The sequence below is a fragment of the Somniosus microcephalus genome, chromosome 5 (genome assembly GCF_052327205.1).
Source record: "Somniosus microcephalus isolate GS21.2 chromosome 5, FLI_Smic_1.0, whole genome shotgun sequence".
NCBI classification, from domain to species: domain Eukaryota; kingdom Metazoa; phylum Chordata; class Chondrichthyes; order Squaliformes; family Somniosidae; genus Somniosus; species Somniosus microcephalus.
Genome location: NC_140991.1, coordinates 41,197,465 through 41,217,010, shown reverse-complemented (window position 1 = coordinate 41,217,010; position 19,546 = coordinate 41,197,465). Strand labels below are relative to the sequence as shown.

At 45.4% G+C, this 19,546-nt stretch overlaps 1 protein-coding gene across 3 annotated transcripts in view; it reads left to right on the top strand.

Moving 5' to 3' along the window:
- ncapg2 (non-SMC condensin II complex, subunit G2) overlaps positions 1-19,546 on the top strand; it is a 108,461-nt gene that overhangs the window by 9,929 nt on the left and 78,986 nt on the right. For all 3 annotated transcript variants that reach the window (XM_085987558.1, XM_085987559.1, XM_085987560.1), the window contains exons 3-6: positions 5,735-5,923; positions 6,451-6,565; positions 7,942-8,099; positions 9,321-9,455. In XM_085987558.1, coding sequence (XP_085843684.1) covers positions 5,735-5,923; positions 6,451-6,565; positions 7,942-8,099; positions 9,321-9,455 — 597 coding nt within the window. The remainder of the gene's footprint in view (positions 1-5,734; positions 5,924-6,450; positions 6,566-7,941; positions 8,100-9,320; positions 9,456-19,546) is intronic.

The following is a 19,546-nucleotide window of genomic DNA, read 5'->3' as shown; positions in this document are numbered from 1 at the left end:
TGTTAGCTAGCCAATCTTCTATCCATCCATCCATGCCAATATGTTACCTCCTACACCATGAGCTTTTATTTTCTGCAATAACCTTTGATGTGGCACCTTACCAAATGCCTTCTGGAAATCCAATTACAGTACATCCACTAGTTCCCCTTTATCCACAGCACATGTTACTTCCTCAAAGAACTCCCAATAAATTGGTTAAACATGATTTCCCTTTCACAAAACCATGTTGACTCTGCCTGATTACTTTGAATTTTTCTAAGTGCTCTGCTATAATGTCTAATAATAGCTTCTAACATCTTCCCTATGACCGATGTTAAGCTAACTGGCCTGTAGTTTCCTGCTTTCTGTCTCCCTCCCTTTTTGAATAAAGGAGTTACATTAACTATTTTCCCATCTAATGGAACCTTCCCCGAATCTAGGGAATTTTGGAAAATTAAAAGCAACGCATCAACTATCTCACTAGCCACTTTTAAGACCCTAGGATGAAGTCCATCAGGACCCGGGGACTTGTCAGCCCGCAGCTCCAACAATTTGCTCAGTGCCACTTCCCTGGTGATTGTAATTTGCTTGAGTTCCTCCCTCCCTTCCATTTCCTGATTTACAGCTATTTCTGGGATGTTACTTGTATCCGCTATAGTGAAGACCTATGCAAAATACCGGTTCAATTCAACTGCCATCTCCTTATTTTCCATTATTAATTCCCCAGACTCACTTTCTATAGGGCCAACGCTCACTTTATTAACTCTTTTTAAAATATCTATAGAAACTCTTACTATCTGTTTTTATATTTCGAACTAGCTTTCTCTTGTATTCTAATTTTTCTCTCCTTATTAATCTATTAGTCATTCTTTGCTGTTTTTTATATTCTGTCCAATCTTCTGACCTGCCACCCATCTTTGCGCAATTATATGCTTTTTCTTTAAGTTTGATACTACCTTTAACTTTTTTAGTTAACCACGGATGGTGGATCCTCCCCATGGAATTTTTCTTGTTGGAATGTATCTATTCTGTAATATCCCCTTAAATGTCTGCCACTGCAACTCTATTGACCTATCCCTTAACCTAATTTGCCAGTTCACTTTAGCTAGCTCTGCGTTCATGCCCTCATAATTGCCCTTATTTAAGTTTAAAATACTAGTCTTGGACCCACTCTTCTCTCCCTCAAACTGAATGTAAAATTCAATCATCATATGATCGCTGCTACCTAGGGGCGCCTTCACTGAGGTCATTAATTAATCCTATCTCGTTGCACAATACCAGGTCTAGTATAGCCTCCAGAACGTGCTGCTCTAAGAAACTATCCCGAAAACATTCTATGAACTCCTCATCTAGGCTACCTTTGCCCATCTGATTTTTCCAGTCTATATGCAGATTAAAATCCTCCATGATTATTGCCATATATTTCTGACAAAGCTCCCATTATTTCTTCCTTTATACTCCAACCTACCATGTGGTTACTGTTAGGGGGCCTGTACACCACTCCCACAAGTGACTTCTTGCCATTATCATTTCTCATCTCTACCCAAACCCGCTTCTACATCCTGGTTTCCTGAACTTGGGTCATCCCTCTTCATTGTGCTAATACCATCATTAATTAACAGAACCATCCATCCACCTTTTCCTAGCTTCCTGTCCTTCCTAAATGTCATGTACCCTTCAATATTCAGGTCCCAATCTATGTCATCCTGCAGCTATGTTTCTGTAATGGCTATCAGATTGCACTTATTTATTTCTATTTGCGTTATCAGTTCATCTGTTTTGTTTCGAATGCTACGTGCATTCAAATACAGAGCCTTTAGTTTTGTCCTTTCATTATTTTTGCATCCTCTAGCCTTATCTGTTGATTTACTCTTAGATTTGTACTCTCTATCCCTTCCTGTCACAGCCTGTTTATCATTTCCCATATTACTGTAATACCTTTCTGTCTTGCCTTGTCTCTACTCTTTGCTTTACCACATCTTCCCAAATTCGATCCCTTGCCCCCACTATTTAAATTATTATGGGGAATAAGGAAATGGCAGAAACGTTAAACAAATATTTTGTATCTGCCTTCACAGTAGAAGAGACAAAAAGCATACCAAAAACGGTGGGGAACTAAGGAGGAAAAATTCAGTTGTTTGCGCCTCCCGTTAGCGCCTTAAGAGCCCGGGCGCGGCGATGTTTGCGCCGCTCGAGAAATTGACTAGACATTTTGTGGCGGTGCTAAACAATACAGCCACGATCACCTGCGCCAGCAGGTCGTGACGTCAGTCGAGTGCGCAATGCCCCGGACCAGATATTGAATGGTGCCCCCTGCCTTACCGCCTGCCGCTAGCAACGACAGGTTGAGGGGAGCGTTTTGCAGTCAGGAAGGGACTAGGGGAGCGCTATTTAAAGGCGACCGCTTCCTGCCTTTTTTTGTTGGTGACATTTTTGCACCACGCATTCAGAGAGAGAGAGAGACTTCTGGAGAGGTTCAACGCTATGTGAAGGAGTTTTGCATACGGAGCAGTGCTTTGCAGGTTCATTTTGATTGGCCCTTTCTTGTATTTATTTAGTAGAGACTGTGGGGGCTGCACTCTGAGCTCTTTCCCTGGGGGTCTCCATTGTTTTTTCCAGCAGATTTGATGTACAGGTCTCTCCAGGCAGAGATTCAAGGCTGCAATGAGCAGGATGTGGATGGAGAGCAAAATCAACCCTCCCCTTTAAGATAAAAAGAGAAAATGCTGGAGAAACTCAGCAGGTCAAGCAGCATCTGTGAAGAGAGAAACAGAGTTAACGTTTCAGGTCGATGACCTTTCGTCAGAGCTCCCCTTTAAGAACTGCCCGGCGCCAGTGTGTCTGTTCCATTGCTGACTGACATCACATGAGCTTCGCCAGTGCTCTTGAGGTAACATAGATACATAGAAGATAGGAGCAGGAGTAGGCCATTCGGCCCTTCGAGCCTGCTCCGCCATTCAATGAGATCATGGCTGATCATCCAAATTCAGTACCCGGTCCCTGCCTTCTCCCCATATCCCTTGATCCCTTTAGCCGTAAGAAATATATCCAACTCTTTCTTGAATATACTTAATGAACTGGCCTCGACCGCCCTCTGTGGCAGAAAATTCCACAGGTTCACCACTCTCTGGGTGAAGAAATTCCTCCTCATTTCAGTCCTAAATGGCTTACCCCTTATCCTTGGACTATGACCCCTGGTTCTGGACTCCCCGGCCATCAGAAACATCCTTCCTGCATCTAGTCTGTGCAGGCCTGACAAAATTTTATAGGTTTCGATGAGATCCCCTCTCACTCTTCTAAACTCCAGTGAGTATAATCCCAATCGACACAATCTCTCCTCATACGTCATTCCTGCCATCCCAGGTATCAGCCTGGTGAATCTTCGCTGCACTCCTTCCATGGCAAGAACGTCCTTCCTCAGGTAAGGTGACCAAAACTGCACACAATACTCAAGGTGTGGTCTCACCAAGGCCCTGTACAACTGCAGCAAGACATCCTTGTTCTTGTACTCGAACCCTCTTGCTACGAAGGCCAACATACCATTCGCCTTCTTAACCGCCTGCTGCACCTGCATGCTTACCTTCAGCGACTGGTGTACAAGAACACCCAGGTCTCTCTGCACTTCCCCTTCTCCCAATCTATTGCCATTCAAATAATAATCTGCCTTCCTGTTTTTGCCACCAAAGTGGATAACCTCACATTTATCCACATTATAGTGCATTTGCCATGTTTCTGCCCAATCACCCAACCTGTCCAAATCGTGCTGGAGTTTCACGACATCCTCCTCACAGCATACCCTCCCCCCCAGCTTTGTGTCGTCTGCAAATTTGGAGATATTACATCCAATTCCCTCGTCCAGATCATTAATATATATTGTGAATAGCTGGGGTCCCAGGACCGATCCTTGCGGTACCCCACAAGTCACTGCCTGCCACTCGGAAAACGACCCGTTTATTCCAACTCTTTGCTTTCTGTCCGCCAACCAGTTCTCTATCCAAGTCAATACCTTGCCCCCAATCCCATGTGCCTTAATTTTGCACGCTAATCTCTTATGCGGGACCTTATCGAAAGCCTTCTGAAAGTCCAAATACACCACATCCACTGGTTCTCCCTTATCTATTCTACCAGTTACATCCTCAAAAAATTCCAGTAGATTAGTCAAGCATGATTTACCTTTTGTAAATCCATGTTGACTTTGTCCGATCCAGTCACTGCTTTCCAAGTGCTCTGCTATTACATCTTTTATAATGGACTCTAGCATTTTCCCCACTAACGCCTCGCTCCTCAGCCTTTGCGCCTTAAGACAGGTGTGAAGCGCCTGATTTAGTGCTCCAATCACCTCCAGGGGCGATAAAAGCCAAGTTTGCCGTCGGAGGCGATAATTAGCGCCAGGCGCTAAACTTTGCGCATGGCCGATCATGGAGCCCCAAACGGGGCGATACTGAATCCCCCCCCCCCCCCCCCCAAGAGTCTAATGAGGGTGAGGAACTTAACCTAATTAATATAAGTAGAGAAAAAGTACTAGAGAAACTAATGGGATGAAAAGCCGACAAATCCCCTAGACCTGACTGCCTACATCCTGGGGTTCTAAAAGAGGTGGCTGAAGAGATAGTGGATGCCTTGGTTTTGATCTTCCAAAATTCCCTAGATTCTGGAATGGTCCCAGCGGATTGGAAGGTCGCAAATGTAACACCGCAGTTCAAGAAAGGAGGGGGAGGAAAAACAGGGAACTACAGGCCAGCTAGCCTGACATCAGTCGTCGGGGAAAATGCTGGAATCCACTTTTAAGGAAGTGGTATCAAGTCACTTAGAAAATCATAACATGATCAGGCAGAGTCAGCATGGTTTTATGAAAGGGAAATCGTGTTTGACCCACAAGGTGTGCACGCACCCGACTGCACAGTACGGTTGTCTGGTTTGAGATAAGTCGTTGGGAACAGGTTCCACTGTACAGGTACATCAGCTTTGCTGTACATCAACACTGGTGAGAAACTTTTAAATGTTGGTGTTCAGAGGGATTTGGGTGTCCTCGTGCAAGAAACAGAGAGTTAGCATGCAGGTACAGCAAGCAATAAGGAAGGCAAATGGCATGTTGGCCTTTATTGCAAGGGGGTTGGAGTACAAGAGTAAGGAAGTCTTGCTACAATTGTACAGGGCCTTGGTGAGACCACACCTGGAGTACTGTGCACTGCTTTGGTCTCCCTATCTAAGGAAGGATATACTTGCCTTGGAGGTGGTGCAACAAAGGTTCACTAGATTGATTCCTGGGATGAGAGGGCTGTCCTATGAGGAGAGATTGTGTAGAATGAGCCTATACTCGAGTTTAGAAGAATGAGAGGTGATCTCATTGAAACATACAAGATTCTGAAGGGGATTGACAGGGTCGATGCAGAGAGGTTTTCCCCTGGCTGGAGTGTCTAGAACTAGGGGGCATAGTCTCAGGATAAGGGGTAGGCCATTTAAGACTGAGATGAGGAGGAATTTCTTCACTCAGGGGTTGTGAATCTTTGGAATTCTCTGCCCCAGAGGGCTGTGAATGCTGAGCCTTTGAGTATATTCAAGGCTGAGATAGATAGATTTTTGGACTCTAGGGGAATCGAGGGATATGGAGATCGGGCAGGAAAGTGGAGTTGAGGTCAATGATCAGCCATGATCTTATTGAATGGCGGAGCAGGCCCGAGGGACCGTATGGCCTACTCCTGCTCTTATTTCTTCTGTTCTTATTTGATTTTAGTTTCATTTTTCCTCCCTTTAGAAAAATAATTCGGATCCATTTGATCTAAATGAGTTGCTACAGGAATTCCCACGGAAGCAAAAGGAAGAATTGTGGGAGCGGCTGAAGAGACTCCTAACTGATGTTCTATTAGACAACCCAGTGGAGAACTGGCAGCAACATAATGAAGACAGTGATGATGAGATGGAAGTGGAGGGTGCACTGGATATGGTGAGGAGATGATCTGTATAATGCTGTTTTGTATTTAAATACATAAACTGTCAGAGGGGCATATGTTTATTCCAGCCTTCACTAATTCATTTAATAAAATTACTTTTCCCAGTGATCGTAGAATGAAAAATTTTCTTTCCGGTTAATTTTAAAGTGTTCCTATGTGTTGCCAGAAATTGGTGACGCTCCCAGAGTCTAGCCAGATTTTCTCACATTTTCAACATCCAACTGCTGAAATCATGTACAGTAATCGCCAGAAGGAGTATTGCAAGTGGATCCTATAGCTCCATTTTGCTGTGTCAATGCACTGCCTCATTTCATTTTTTTAACTTCTTGGGACCCCACTGGAACCACTACTGGTTTAGGCATATGAACGATCGATTGTACTCTAGATAAATCATGCTTTGTTTTTTCACTCCAGAAATTGGAGAGATATGGGATATTTTTCATTGTATTAAATGTTAATTAAGTGAAAGTTAAATTGCAACTTCATTAAATAAAACCTCCCTTGTTTTGTTTCTCTTCAGCGGAAAAATTTGTCTGTGATCAGCGGTGTAACTGAGGTGGTTGCGGCCTCTGTGCATGTAGTTGATGAGAATGTTGTTTACAGTGACCTGCTGGAAATTGCTATTATTTTGAATGGTAGGTGTTTTTTGGCATGACAGTACTGCTTTGTGCCTTGGTGTCAAAATGATTCAACGACTTGCCTTTATATAGTGACATTAACGTAGAGAAACCTCACAAGGTGCTTCACGGGTGTAATTTAAAAAAAAAAAAAAATTGGATTCCTTGTATAAGATCTTGGTTGGGCCTCATCTAGGATACTGTTTCCAGTTTTGGTCCCCTCATATGGTGGGTGATGCAGAGGCCTTGGAAAAGGTTCACAGGAAAGGCCCTAGATTGATAGGCCCTTAGTTACTACAATCGGCTTACAGAGCTAGGCCCTTTAACTTTAGAAAAGCATAGACTTCGAGCAGACTTGATTGAGGTTTTTAAAATAAAGGAAGGATTAGATTCAGTCCATGTGGTTAGGCTAGTTTGAGTTAGATAGGTTAGGGTGGACCAGGGCACATGTATAAGTTATGCAAACATGGAACTAGGTTAGATGTCAGGGAGCTTTTCTTTTCACAGGTTGCCGGCTTCACTGCAAGCATTCAAGAGTTGGGATGAGTTCCCAATTGTGACTAACATCACAGTGTACAATGATTGCCTTTGGGGGGGGTCAAAGAACAATTTTCAACATTGTTTTTCCTGATTTGGCCTAGGGTTTTTTCTCTCTTTTTGCCTCTCCCAGGAGATTACATGACTGCAGGTGAGGGAGAGGGTGGGGGCGATGAGGATTTTTTTTTTAATTAACCACGATGATATGGGACAATCTCGATGCACCAGCTGGCCTTTTCCTGTTTGTCATTTTCGTATGTCACAGCCCTAATTTTCCAACCCACATTCTTTCTGAGCATGGCTCAATGCTGGAAGAAAGACGGACTTGAAATACTTAGATCTATATAGCGCCTTTCACGGCCACCAGACGTCTCAAAGCGCTTTATAGCCAATTAAGTACTTTTGGGGTGTAATGTAGGAAACGCGGCAGCCAATTTGCGCACAGCAAGCTCCCACATACAGAAGTTGTTGATTAGTGGGTTGTTACTTAAGTGGTATACGTGGTCTGCAGTTATTGTCCAAGCAGCCTTAATAGCCACAGACTGGATGATCCTTATACATGCTGTGGTAATTGCAGCTTGTTTTTATCTTGTCCTTGTGAATCTGAACTGTGATGTATGATTAAAATGACCAAGAAAGCAACACTCTTATTAAGTGAATGAAGAATAATTTCACATGTAATATTGCGATTGTAATATACTTACAGAAAACACTTAAAACGAGCAATAATATGATTATCAACAGTTATTATTTGTTTATACCTTTCCAAATGATTTGAAAGCATCCCTAGAGCCCAAGGTATCTCCAGTAAATCTGAAATCTTTTGATGTCTATTTCATTTTAATTTTTCTTTTCAGGCATTTTGCCAGCATTGCCTACGTTTCAAGGAGATTTGAAAATTACAATCCAACGTTTGTTTGAGGCTTGGTGGCACAAAGGATTAGAAGGAAAAGATGAATTGGGAAAAACTGCCTTTATTATGTTGTTGGAGAGAAGCTTATTGGCAAAATTCTCGGTATAATGACTTTTATTGATCAGAATATTAATTTATGAGTTGATCTTATCTGTGACGTTGCTCATGGGCAAAAAGCATGTCTCTCTCTCTCCCTGTTATTATCTCTACTTGTCTCCCACTTTAATTTCCATATTTCACGCTTTCTGTCTCCCTTTTCTCTGCCTGGTTCTGACAGACTTTCTCTGTTTGACTTTTTTTCTTGCTCTTTGTAAGTCCCTTCTTCCAACTATTTCCTCTTTTTTCCGATAACTTTGACTCTCTTTCCATGCCCCCCTCGGCTTATTTCTGTATGTGTTACACTCATTTTCTCTCTTATATTTCTTCTCTATTTTTCAGCTGTTGGCTGCTTTCCCCTTCAATTCAATTTTATTTGTCATATATGCAGCAGACGTGTGTACTGCACAATGAAATGTTGATTTTTACGAGTCCTCCCAACATTGGAATAAATATGGCATAACAATGATAAAAATACTAATAGAAATACAGTAATAATAAATAAAACAACAGTAATAAATAAATGCTTCGGTATCTCTTACCGGACGGGAGCAGGGCGAAGAGGTTGTGGCTGGGGTGGCTTGCGTCTTTGATGATTCTCAGGGCCTTCCCCCGGCACCTCTCGGGGTAGATATCCTGCACAGCAGGTAGTTTAATTCCTATAGTATGTTGTGCAGCTTTCACCACCATCTGTAGAGCCTTGCGGTCTGCGGCGGTGCAGTTGCCATACCAGGTAGTGATGCAGCCGGACAGGATACTCTTGACGGTGCACCGGTAGAAGTTGGTGAGAATCTGGGGGGCCATTCCAAATTTCTTCAGTCTCCTGAGGAAGAACAGGCGTTGGCATGCCTTCTTGGTTACGACGTAGATGTGATGGGACCACGTTAAGTCCTCCGTAATGAATACACCCCCCTCAGTGCTTCCCCCTGTTTTTTCTTCTATAAAGACATGTTCATTCTCAGTTTCTTTGTAGTTAGATGAAAGTACTTTATCATACATAAAATGAGAAACTTGTGGCTGTGGCTTACTCCAAATGAAACCCCGATGTACTAAAATTCCCAATATGTACTCACTTTGTGCATTATTACCTAAACTGTTACTTTATTTTTCTCCATTAATCTTTGGTCTATTTCCTTGAAATGGCTAATCGTGTAACGTTCTGATGCTGTAGTCCTTGTGTACCAGTACAGTAAATAAATGTTGCTTTCCTTTCCACTTCATGCACAGAATGCTGATATTATTCGACTTTGGCACTTCCATCAAGCTTTGCAGAATTTTGAGTTCAATTCTGAAGCCAGCAATGAAGTGAAGGACGTTTTGCTTCAGTGTTTCATGAGTGTTGCCCACATGAAAAAGGAAGAGGTAAGTGAAGAAAGCAATATTACATCATTGTTTATACTTGTATTTGTTGCTGGGATGTGGGCATCGCTGGCAAGGCCAGCATTTATTGCCCATCCCTAATTACCCTTGAGAAGGTGGTAGTGAACCGCCTTCTTGAACTGCTGCAGTCCTTGTGAAGGTACTCCCACAGTGCTGTTAAGGAGGGAGTTCCATAATTTTGACCCAGCGACGATGAAGGAACGGCGATATATTTCCTAGTCAGGGTGGTGTGTAACTTGGACGGGAACTTGCAGGTGATGATGATCCCATGCGCCTGCTGCCCTTGGCCTTCTAGGTGGTAGAGGTCGCGGATTTGGGAGGTGCTGCCGAAGAAGCCGTAGCGAGTTGCTGCAGTGCATCTTGTAGATGGTACACACTGCAGCCACAGTGCGCCAGTGGTGCAGGGAGTGAATGTTGAAGGTGGTGGATGGGGATGCCAATCAAGCGGGCTGCTTTGTCCTGGATGGTGTTGAGCTTCTTGAGTGTTGTTGGAGCTGCACTCATCCAGGCAAGTGGGGAGTATTCCATCACACTCCTGACTTGTGCCTCGTCAATGGTGGAAAGACTTTGGGGAGTCAGGAGGTGAGGCACTCGCCGCAGACTGCCCAGCCTCTGACCTGCTGTTGTAGCCACAGTATTTATGTGGCTGGTCCAGTTAAGTTTCTGGTCAATGGTGACCCCCAGGATGTTGATGGTGGAGGGTTTGGCGATGGTAATGCTGTTGAATGTCAAGGGGCAGTGATTAGACACTCGTTTGGAGATAGCCATTGCCTGGCACTTGTGTGGCGCGAATGTTATTTGCCACTTATCAGCCCAAGCCTGAATGTCATCCAGGTCCTGTTGCATGCGGGCATGGACTGCTTCATTATCTGAGGAGTTGCGAATGGAACTGAACACTGTGCAGTCATCAGCGAACATCCCCACTTCTGACCTTTTTGATGGAGGCAAGGTCATTGATGAAGCAGCTGAAGATGGTTGGGCCCAGGACACTGACCTGAGGAACTCCTGCAGTGATGTCCTGGGGCTGAGATGTTTGGCCTCCAAAAACCACCACTATCTTCCTTTGTGCTAGGTATGACTCCAGCCAGTGGAGAGTTTCCCCCCTGATTCCATTGGCTTCAATTTTACTAGGGCTCCTTGATGCCACACTCTGTCAAATGCTGCCTTGATGCCAAGGGCAGTCACTCTCATCTCACCTCTAGAATTCAGCTCTGTGTTTGGACCAAGGCTGTAATGAGGTTTGGAGCCGAGTGGTCCTGGCGGATCCCAAACTGAGCATTGGTGAGCAGGTTATTGGTGAGTAAGTGCCACTTGATAGCACTGTCGACGACACTTTCCATCACTGCTGATGATTGAGAGTAGGTAATTGGCCAGATTTGATTTGTCCTGCTTTTTGTTGACAGGGCATACCTAAGCAGTTTTCCACATTGTCGGGTAGATGCCAGTGTTCTAGTTATACTGGAACAGCTTGGCTAGTTCTGGAGCACAAGTCTCCCTTTCACAAAGGGTTTCAAACCAGAATGCATAGTCTGGCACAGTTTTACAAAACTGATAAAGGTTTTCCATTCTGTTTATTGCATGACATAGTATATAGTTTGCAAATTTTTTGGCAGTATTTTTTTAATGTTACAACAGGAGAATATACACTACATCATCAGTCAACAATCATCTGAGCTCCTATAACTGTCCTCCACTTTACAGCTGGGACTTGAACCCTGGTGTTTTGGACTGTTCATGGCTGTTTTTTCACTGACTTGTTATGTACCACAGCTGTGTCACGGTTTGCAGGTTGTGAATGCTGTTAGCTAATTGAAGGATTAGCTCATCTGCCTTTTGATGGTATTTCCTCCATCAGGAGTCCCAATACCCTCCTCCAGATGCTCATCCACATGGAGCAGTTGACACCATCTGGAGATGGGCAGGTTACTTAACCGCTGTCCGGCACTTGCCGTTGACCAGTCATCGATTGTACCATCTACTCTCAATCCGCTACATATGTCATTTGTTTTAATTATAAACTCTGCTACATTCTGCTGTCTTGCAGTTCAGTCATCTGAGACCAATTAAGCTGATCACTTAATTTTCATCCCAGTAAATACAATGGGCCGGATTTTCCGATTGGAGGCTTCCTAAGGGCGGATGCCTCCAATCGGCAAAAATCTACGCACTTACTTGCTGGGTCTGTAGGTCCCGGGCCTCTCCACTACGAAATGCGCAGCGGCCCAGGTATCCCAGGGGCACGTGCGGTTCGCAAGCGTCCCTGGGATCTGTGGTGTATGTAACCTGTTCCACCTTAAGAGAACTTAAGCCTGTTCCACCTTAAGAGATGTACTACTTTCTCTGGCTGCTGTATACGTAATACCAGTGGTGACCACCGGTATATAAGCACTGTGTAGTAAGATGTATTTCAGATATAGTCCTGACCTCCAACCAGTAAAGACCTGTTGAACTTTAATCTTGTAGCCTGTGTGTTATTAATTACAACTAGAACACACAGACTTTACAGTGGCGACGAGTCAGATTCTTACCCTGCGGCAGTTATATCCACGGCGGCTTCGTCCACTGAACGGACGTCGAAGAGAGGTTTCCACCCTCTTCACCCTGCTGCAAGACACGTCGCGCGGCAGACATCGAGAAACCAGAGTACAGAAGACACCCTGAACTCGAAGCCTCCATCAGCGGCTGTCAGCTATCTTCTTTCTACCTCGGTAGTGGGTAAGCCGGGCAGCGACGCGACCAGAAAATCGGCCACGTTGGCTGTACAGACGGGGAGGGAAGACGGAGGAATAAGGGCGGTGAGATCGATCGCGACCGGAGATAAGGGCCGGGCCGAAAGGCGCAGCGCGGGGACATCGATCGCGGCTGGTGATAAGGGCCGGGCCGCATTCGGGCTAAAAGGGCGCAGCGTCTGGGGGCAACTGAAGGTGCGAGAGCCGCGGTGAAGCGGAGACAGCGTCGGGGGAAGGGTGAAGACCGCCAAGCGCGGGAAAACCGCCATTTTGTAGTCGGAGGACGAAGAAAAGAGCGCGGAAGCCGCCATCTTGGATAAAAATTAAAAGAAATTAAATTGCAACGATGCCTAAACATGGGAACATTAATACCTTTGATAGCGACATCGAAGATTGGGCTATGTATGTAGAACGCATACAAAATTATTGTAAAGCAAATAAAATCCCAGATGCAGAGAAAGCACTAACATTATTAAACTTAATGGGTGCGAAGACATACGGGCAATTGAAACACCTTGTATCACCAGATGAACCGGCGGATAAGACGTTCGAGGAGATTGTTACTGTCCTGAAAAATCACCTAAACCCCACGTCGCTGATGCTAGCGGAACGATTTAAATTTTACAGCAGAAGGCAGCTGAAGGATGAAAGCAATGCTGAATATTTAATGGAATTGCGTAAGCTAGCAAAGTACTGTCAATTCGGAACGAGATTGACAGAGGCGCTACGAGATAAATTTGTGTGTGGTTTATTAAAAGAAGATACACAAAAGCGATTGCTCGAGGAGAATGAGCTGACGCTTGAGAAAGCGGTCACTATGGCAGCAGCACACGAAGCCGCAGCGAGAGGCACGGCAGTAATGCAGCTACGGTCACCGGAACTCAGTACAAATAAATTGGGTTTGAGTACTGTAAAATGTTATCGTTGCAGAAAGACAACGCACGATCAGAACCAGTGTTGGTTTAAAAACCAAGAATGCAGAACGTGTGGCCGGCTTGGCCACATAGCTAAAGTATGCCGGTCAGGAAAGAAGACCAGCAACAAAAAGTCACCGCAAGGAAAATACATAAAGGTACACAAGGTGACAAAGAACAGTTCGACCGAACAGAAGTCAGATTCAGACGCTAGCAGTAATGAACTGGGTAGCTTAAGAGTACACAACGTTGGTAAGGATGCAGATCTCCAGACAATTTGGGTCACCCTTCAGATAGCAGGAGTCCAAGTAAAGATGGAATTGGACACTGGATCGGCATTGACGGTCATGAATAAGAAAGATTACAAAAGGTTATTCCAACATATCCCCCTACGGGATACGGAGATTATATTGAAAACATACACGGGGCAGAGAGTGTACCCCATCGGAAAGATAGAGGTAAAAGTGGTCCACAAGGGCGAAGAAAGCCAAGTAATGGACTTGTATGTGCTACCTGAAGGAGGTCCACCACTACTGGGACGGGAGTGGATTAGGAAAATGAATATGGACTGGCACTCCTTGAAGGCACTAACTGTAGATTCTGGGGAAACAGATGTCCAACCTAAACGATTGTCCAGAATATTGGATGATGCTAAAGAGGTGTTCCAGCAGGGACTGGGAACACTGAGCAGAATTACGGCAAACATCTAGATTGATGAACATGCACAACCAAAATTTTTTAAAGCCAGACCTGTACCCTATGCAATACGACCTACTGTAGAAGCGGAACTGGAAGCGCTAGAACGTTCAGGTGTACTGTCTAAGGTAGATTGGAGTGAGTGGGCTACGCCCATTGTTCTCGTTATGAAACGTCCTTCGAGCAACAAGCCAGGAGAACCAGGGAAGGTTCGCATCTGTGGAGATTTCAAAATCACCGTTAATCCGGTGCTTCACACGGTGCCGTATCCGCTTCCGCGGATTGAGGATATTTTTGCTTCGTTGTCTGGAGGGAAACACTTCACCAAGATAGACCTGGCGCAGGCGTACTTGCAGATGGAGGTTGAGGAAGAGTCACGCCAATACCTCACGATCAACACGCATCGAGGTTTGTACCGGTACAATAGACTGGTTTTTGGAGTGGCATCGGCTCCAGCAATTTGGCAGAGGGCCATGGAGCAGGTATTACAGGGAATTCCAGGCACACAATGTTACCTGGACAATATTCTGATTACAGGTGATGGTGATGAAGAACACCTCGCAAACTTGGAACTGGTGCTCAACAGACTGAAAGAGTATGGACTTAAAGTTAATCGGCAGAAATGTGAGTTCTTCCAGAAGCGGATCTCGTACTGTGGTCATGTCATTGACCGGGAGGGGCTTCATAAGTCTCCTGACAAGATAGAGGCAGTTGTAAAGGCTCCCGCTCCGGATAATGTCTCTCAGTTGAGGTCGTTTCTAGGATTGATTAACTATTACCATAAATTTCTACCAAATCTATCCACGGTACTGCACCCGCTAAACGCTCTTTTACAGAAGGGGGTACCATGGGAATGGAGCGAAAACTGTAAGAAGGCATTTCGCAAAAGCAAAGAATTGATCACCTCAGAGGAAGTGTTGGCTCACTTCAACCCGACACTGCCTATTCGGTTGGCTTGTGATGCTTCTCCATATGGTATTGGGGCAGTACTCTCACACAAGTTGCCAAATGGCACGGAAAGGCCAGTTGCGTTTGCATCCAGATCATTGACCATCAGCCGTTGGTATCCATTTTTAACCCTAAGAAGGGTGTTTCAATGATGACAGCACAGCGTCTCCAGAGATGGTCCCTTTTCCTAGGGGCACATCAATATCAAATAGAATTCAAAGGTACGAAACAGCATGGCAATGCTGATGGGCTGTCGCGCCTGCCACTGCCTGAAGAAGAAGAAGAAACGACGAAAGTTGACCCTGTTGAGTTATTTCATTCGACCATCATCGAGTGTTTACCAGTCACCAATGCAAGTATTGAAAGAGAAACCAGGAACGACCCGACACTGTCCAGAGTCTACGAGGTGACAGTGAAAGGATGGCCAACACGTAGTGATCCTCTGTTACCGGCATTCTCGGCAAGGCGAGACCAGCTGTCCGTCTGCCATGGTACTTTGATGTACGGGACAAGAGTGATTATTCCTCCCAAGTTAAGGGAAAGAGTTCTAAAAGAACTGCATGAAGGTCATCTGGGGGGAGTTAAGATGAAAAGTCTTGCTAGGGCTTATGTATGGTGGCCGGGTATTGACCAACAGATAGAGGAGTTGACGAAAAGCTGCGCTGGGTGCCAAAAAGTGCAAAATGTACCTCCGATCGCACCACTACACCCATGGGAATGGCCTTCAGCCCCATGGCAACGTGTACATATTGACTTTGCTGGTCCATTCATGGACTCCATGTTCCTAATTGCGGTAGACGCATATTCCAAATGGCCAGAAGTGATTAAGATGAATACCACTACTTCAGAAAAGACAATTGCGGTGTTAAGAACAATATTCGCAAGGAACGGATTGCCAGAACAGATCTGTTCGGACAACGGACCACAGTTCGTGTCGGAAGAATTCCAAAAATTCTTAAAGAAGAATGGGGTGAAACATTATACCTCTGCCCCATATCACCCGGCGACAAACGGGTTGGCCGAGAGATTTGTCCAAACATTCAAAAAGGCAATAAAGGCCATGAACGATGATCAGATTCCGCTACAGCACAAGGTGGACAATTTCCTAATGGCGTATCGAAACGCCGCTCATGCAGTGACTAACCGAAGTCTTGCCATGATGTTTTATAACAGGAGGTTGCGGTCCAGGTTGGACTTGTTAAAACCAAATGTGCGGAGGGAAGTGGAAAACAAACAGTTCCGGCATATTAATAACAAGTCCACTCGAAGTTTCGAAGTAGGACAACCAGTGTTGGCAAGGGGCTATGGAAACGAAAAATGGCAGCCCGGAACAATTCGGGCCAGACAAGGACCTCTGATGTACACAGTAGATATTAGTAACAATGTGATAAGGCGTCATGCGGATCAACTGGTAGAATCAAGAGCAAGAGTCGAACCCATGGTTGCGACAGAGACAACTGTGGAAGACGTTAATGAACCTGAAGCATCTACCTCGGCAGGGACTGTACCTGATGATGACGTCCAATACATAGGGAACCAACTAGAGGAGTCACCTCAGCAACAAGAATCAGAGACCACTGAAAGGCGTTATCCAGACCGAATCAGAAGGCCTCCTGAGAGACTGAACCTTTGAACTGTTTATACCTGAAGTTATATATGTTATGTTAAATGGGGATATGATTATTAAGCTAAAAAGGGAGGATTGTGGTGTATGTAACCTGTTCCACCTTAAGAGAACTTAAGCCTGTTCCACCTTAAGAGATGTACTACTTTCTCTGGCTGCTGTATACGTAATACCGGTGGTGACCACCGGTGTATATAAGCACTGTGTAGTAAGATGTATTTCAGATATAGTCCTGACCTCCAACCAGTAAAGACCTGTTGAACTTTAATCTTGTAGCCTGTGTGTTATTAATTACAACTAGAACACACAGACTTTACAGGATCACGTGGGCTACGGGGAACCAATCCAAGAAGGGAAACCCCCTTCACACTTTTGACATGTCTCTACGCATAGATCTGTCAAAAGTATGAATGAGGATCACTTAAACAGTTAAACATTAAATACATTTTTAAAAAACATAGGCCTAGAAATTCAGTTGGTAGCGCCAGCCGCTAGCGCCTTAAGAGGGCGATAAGTGTGGCGCGAAGCGGCTAGCGCCCGGGCGCGGTGCGATCTGCACCTCTCGCGAACTTGAGTGAAGATTTCTCTGCGGCGCAAAACAGCAACGCCCGCTCAGCTGAGCGCGCAGATCCTGACGTCATTTCATGGTGCAACGCCCTTGGTGCACCCTGAACCGGAACTTCAGTGGTGCCCCCCTTTCTGCCTGGCGCTCCCAGCGACTGGTTGAGTGGAACGGTTCCCAGTCGCTGTGGGGCTGGGGGGGGAGCACTATTTAAAGGGGGCTCTTCCTGCATTCTTTGTGGTAGCCATTTTTGGACCACTCCTGTGTGAGAGAGAGACACAAAGGAAGAGAGCTTTCTGCTCTGACTCGGCGCTCGCACAGGTACTTCTGGCTTCAGCCCAGAGCTTTGCAGTTGGATTGATTTTTCAGTGCCATAGCCTTGAGTGGCCACATACAATGGGGGCTGCAATGGGTGGAAACGTTGGGTTTCTCCATTGCATTGAGAGGGCTCAGAGATGCCGAGAGAGCGTCCCAATCGTGGCCAGACGGAGGAGGGCCAACAGGCGTCGGCACAGGAGGCCTTACCCTCCCAGGGTATACTGCCAGCACTTCTCCCTCAACATGTCTGAGGAGCAGTGCATTCGGAGGCTTCGATTCAGATGGGAGGTGGTCACTGAGATCTGCCACCTGCTTCAGAGAGATCTGCAGCCTCCGCTGAGGAGCAGGACGTCTGTCGGTGGCAGTGAAGGTGACAGTGGCTCTGAACTTCTATGCCACCGGCTCCTTCCAATCCGCTACTGGGGACATTGCCAATGTCTCCCAGTTCGTGGTGCATTGCTGCATCCGCCAGGTCACAAATGCCCTCTTCAAAAGGAGACGTCAGTACATTTCCTTCCCCATGACCCTGGACAAGCAGCAAGAGCGTGCAATGGGATTTGCAAGAATAGCGGGCTTCCCCATGGTCCAGGGCGCCATTGACTGCATGCATGTGGCTTTGCGGGCGCTTCTAGAGAATGCCGAGGATTACTGCAACCGGAAGGGGTTCCATTTGTTGAACGTGCAGTTGGTGTGTGACCACAGGCAGCTGATTGGGGAACTTTCATCAGACCCAATGTTCCCTGGCATCTCTGGGAGGTTATTTGTGTCCTCCTTTGTGAAGACGGAACCAAAATATGTATTTAGTTGGTCTGCCATTTCTTTGTTCCCCATTATAAATTCCCCTGATTCTGACTGCAAGGGACTTACGCTTGACTTCACCAATCTTTTTCTCTTCACATATCTATAAAAGCTTTTACAGTCAGTTTTTATGTTCCCTGCAAGCTTACTCTCATTCTATTTTCCCCTTCTTAATTAATCCCTTTGTTGAATCCTAAGCTGCTCCCAATCCTCAGGATTATTGCTTTTTCTGGCCAATTTATATGTCCTCTCCTTGGATCTTATGCTATCCCTAATTTCCCTTGTTAGCCACGGTTGAGTCACCTTTTTTGTTTTATTTTTATGCCAAACTAGGATGAACAAATTCTGTAGTTCATCCATTCGGTCTTTGAATGTTTGCCATTGCCTATCCACCGTCAACCCTTTGAGTGACATTCCCCAATCAATCAGGGTAGCTAATGTTACCCCACTTTTCAAAAAAGGTGGTAGAGAAAAAGCGGGGAATTATAGGTAAGCCTGACATCGGTAGTGGGGAAAATGCTAGGGTCCATTAAAAAAGATGTAATAGCAGAGCACTTGGAAAGCAGTAACAGGATCAGACAAAGTCAACATGGATTTACAAAACGTAAATCGTGCTTGACTAATCTACCGGAATTTTTTGAGGATGTAACTGGTAAAATAGATAAGGGAGAACCGGTGGATGTGGTGTATTTGGACTTTCAGAAGGCTTTCGATAAGGTCCCGCATAAGAGATTAGTGTGCAAAATTAAGGCACATGGGATTGGGGGCAAGGTATTGACTTGGATAGAGAACTGGTTGGCGGACAGAAAGCAAAGAGTTGGAATAAAGGGTCGTTTTCCGAGTGGCAGGCAGTGACTTGTGGGGTACCGCAAGGATCGGTCCTAGGACCCCAACTGTTCACAATATATATTAATGATCTGGACGAGGGAATTGGATGTAATATCTCCAAATTTGCAGACGACACAAAGCTGGGTGGGAGGGTATGCTGTGAGGAGGATGTCGCAAAACTCCAATACGATTTGGACAGGTTGGGTGATTGGGCAGAAACATGGCAAATGCACTATAATGTGGATAAATGTGAGGTTATCCACTTTGGTGGCAAAAACAGGAAGGCAGACTATTATTTGAATGGCAATAGATTGGGAGAAGGGGAAGTGCAAAGAGACCTGGGTGTCCTTGTGCACCAGTCGCTGAAGGTAAGCATGCAGGTGCAGCAGGTGGTTAAGAAGGCAAATGGTATGTTGGCCTTCGTAGCAAGAGGGTTCGAGTACAGGAACAAGGATGTCTTGCTGCAGTTGTACAGGGCCTTGGTGAGACCGCACCTTGAGTACTGTGTGCAGTTTTGGTCGCCTTATCTGATGAAGGACGTTCTTGCCATGGAGGGAGTGCAGCGAAGATTCACCAGGCTGATACCTGGGATGGCAGGAATGACGTATGAGGAGAGATTGTGTCGATTGGGCTTATACTCACTGGAGTTTAGAAGA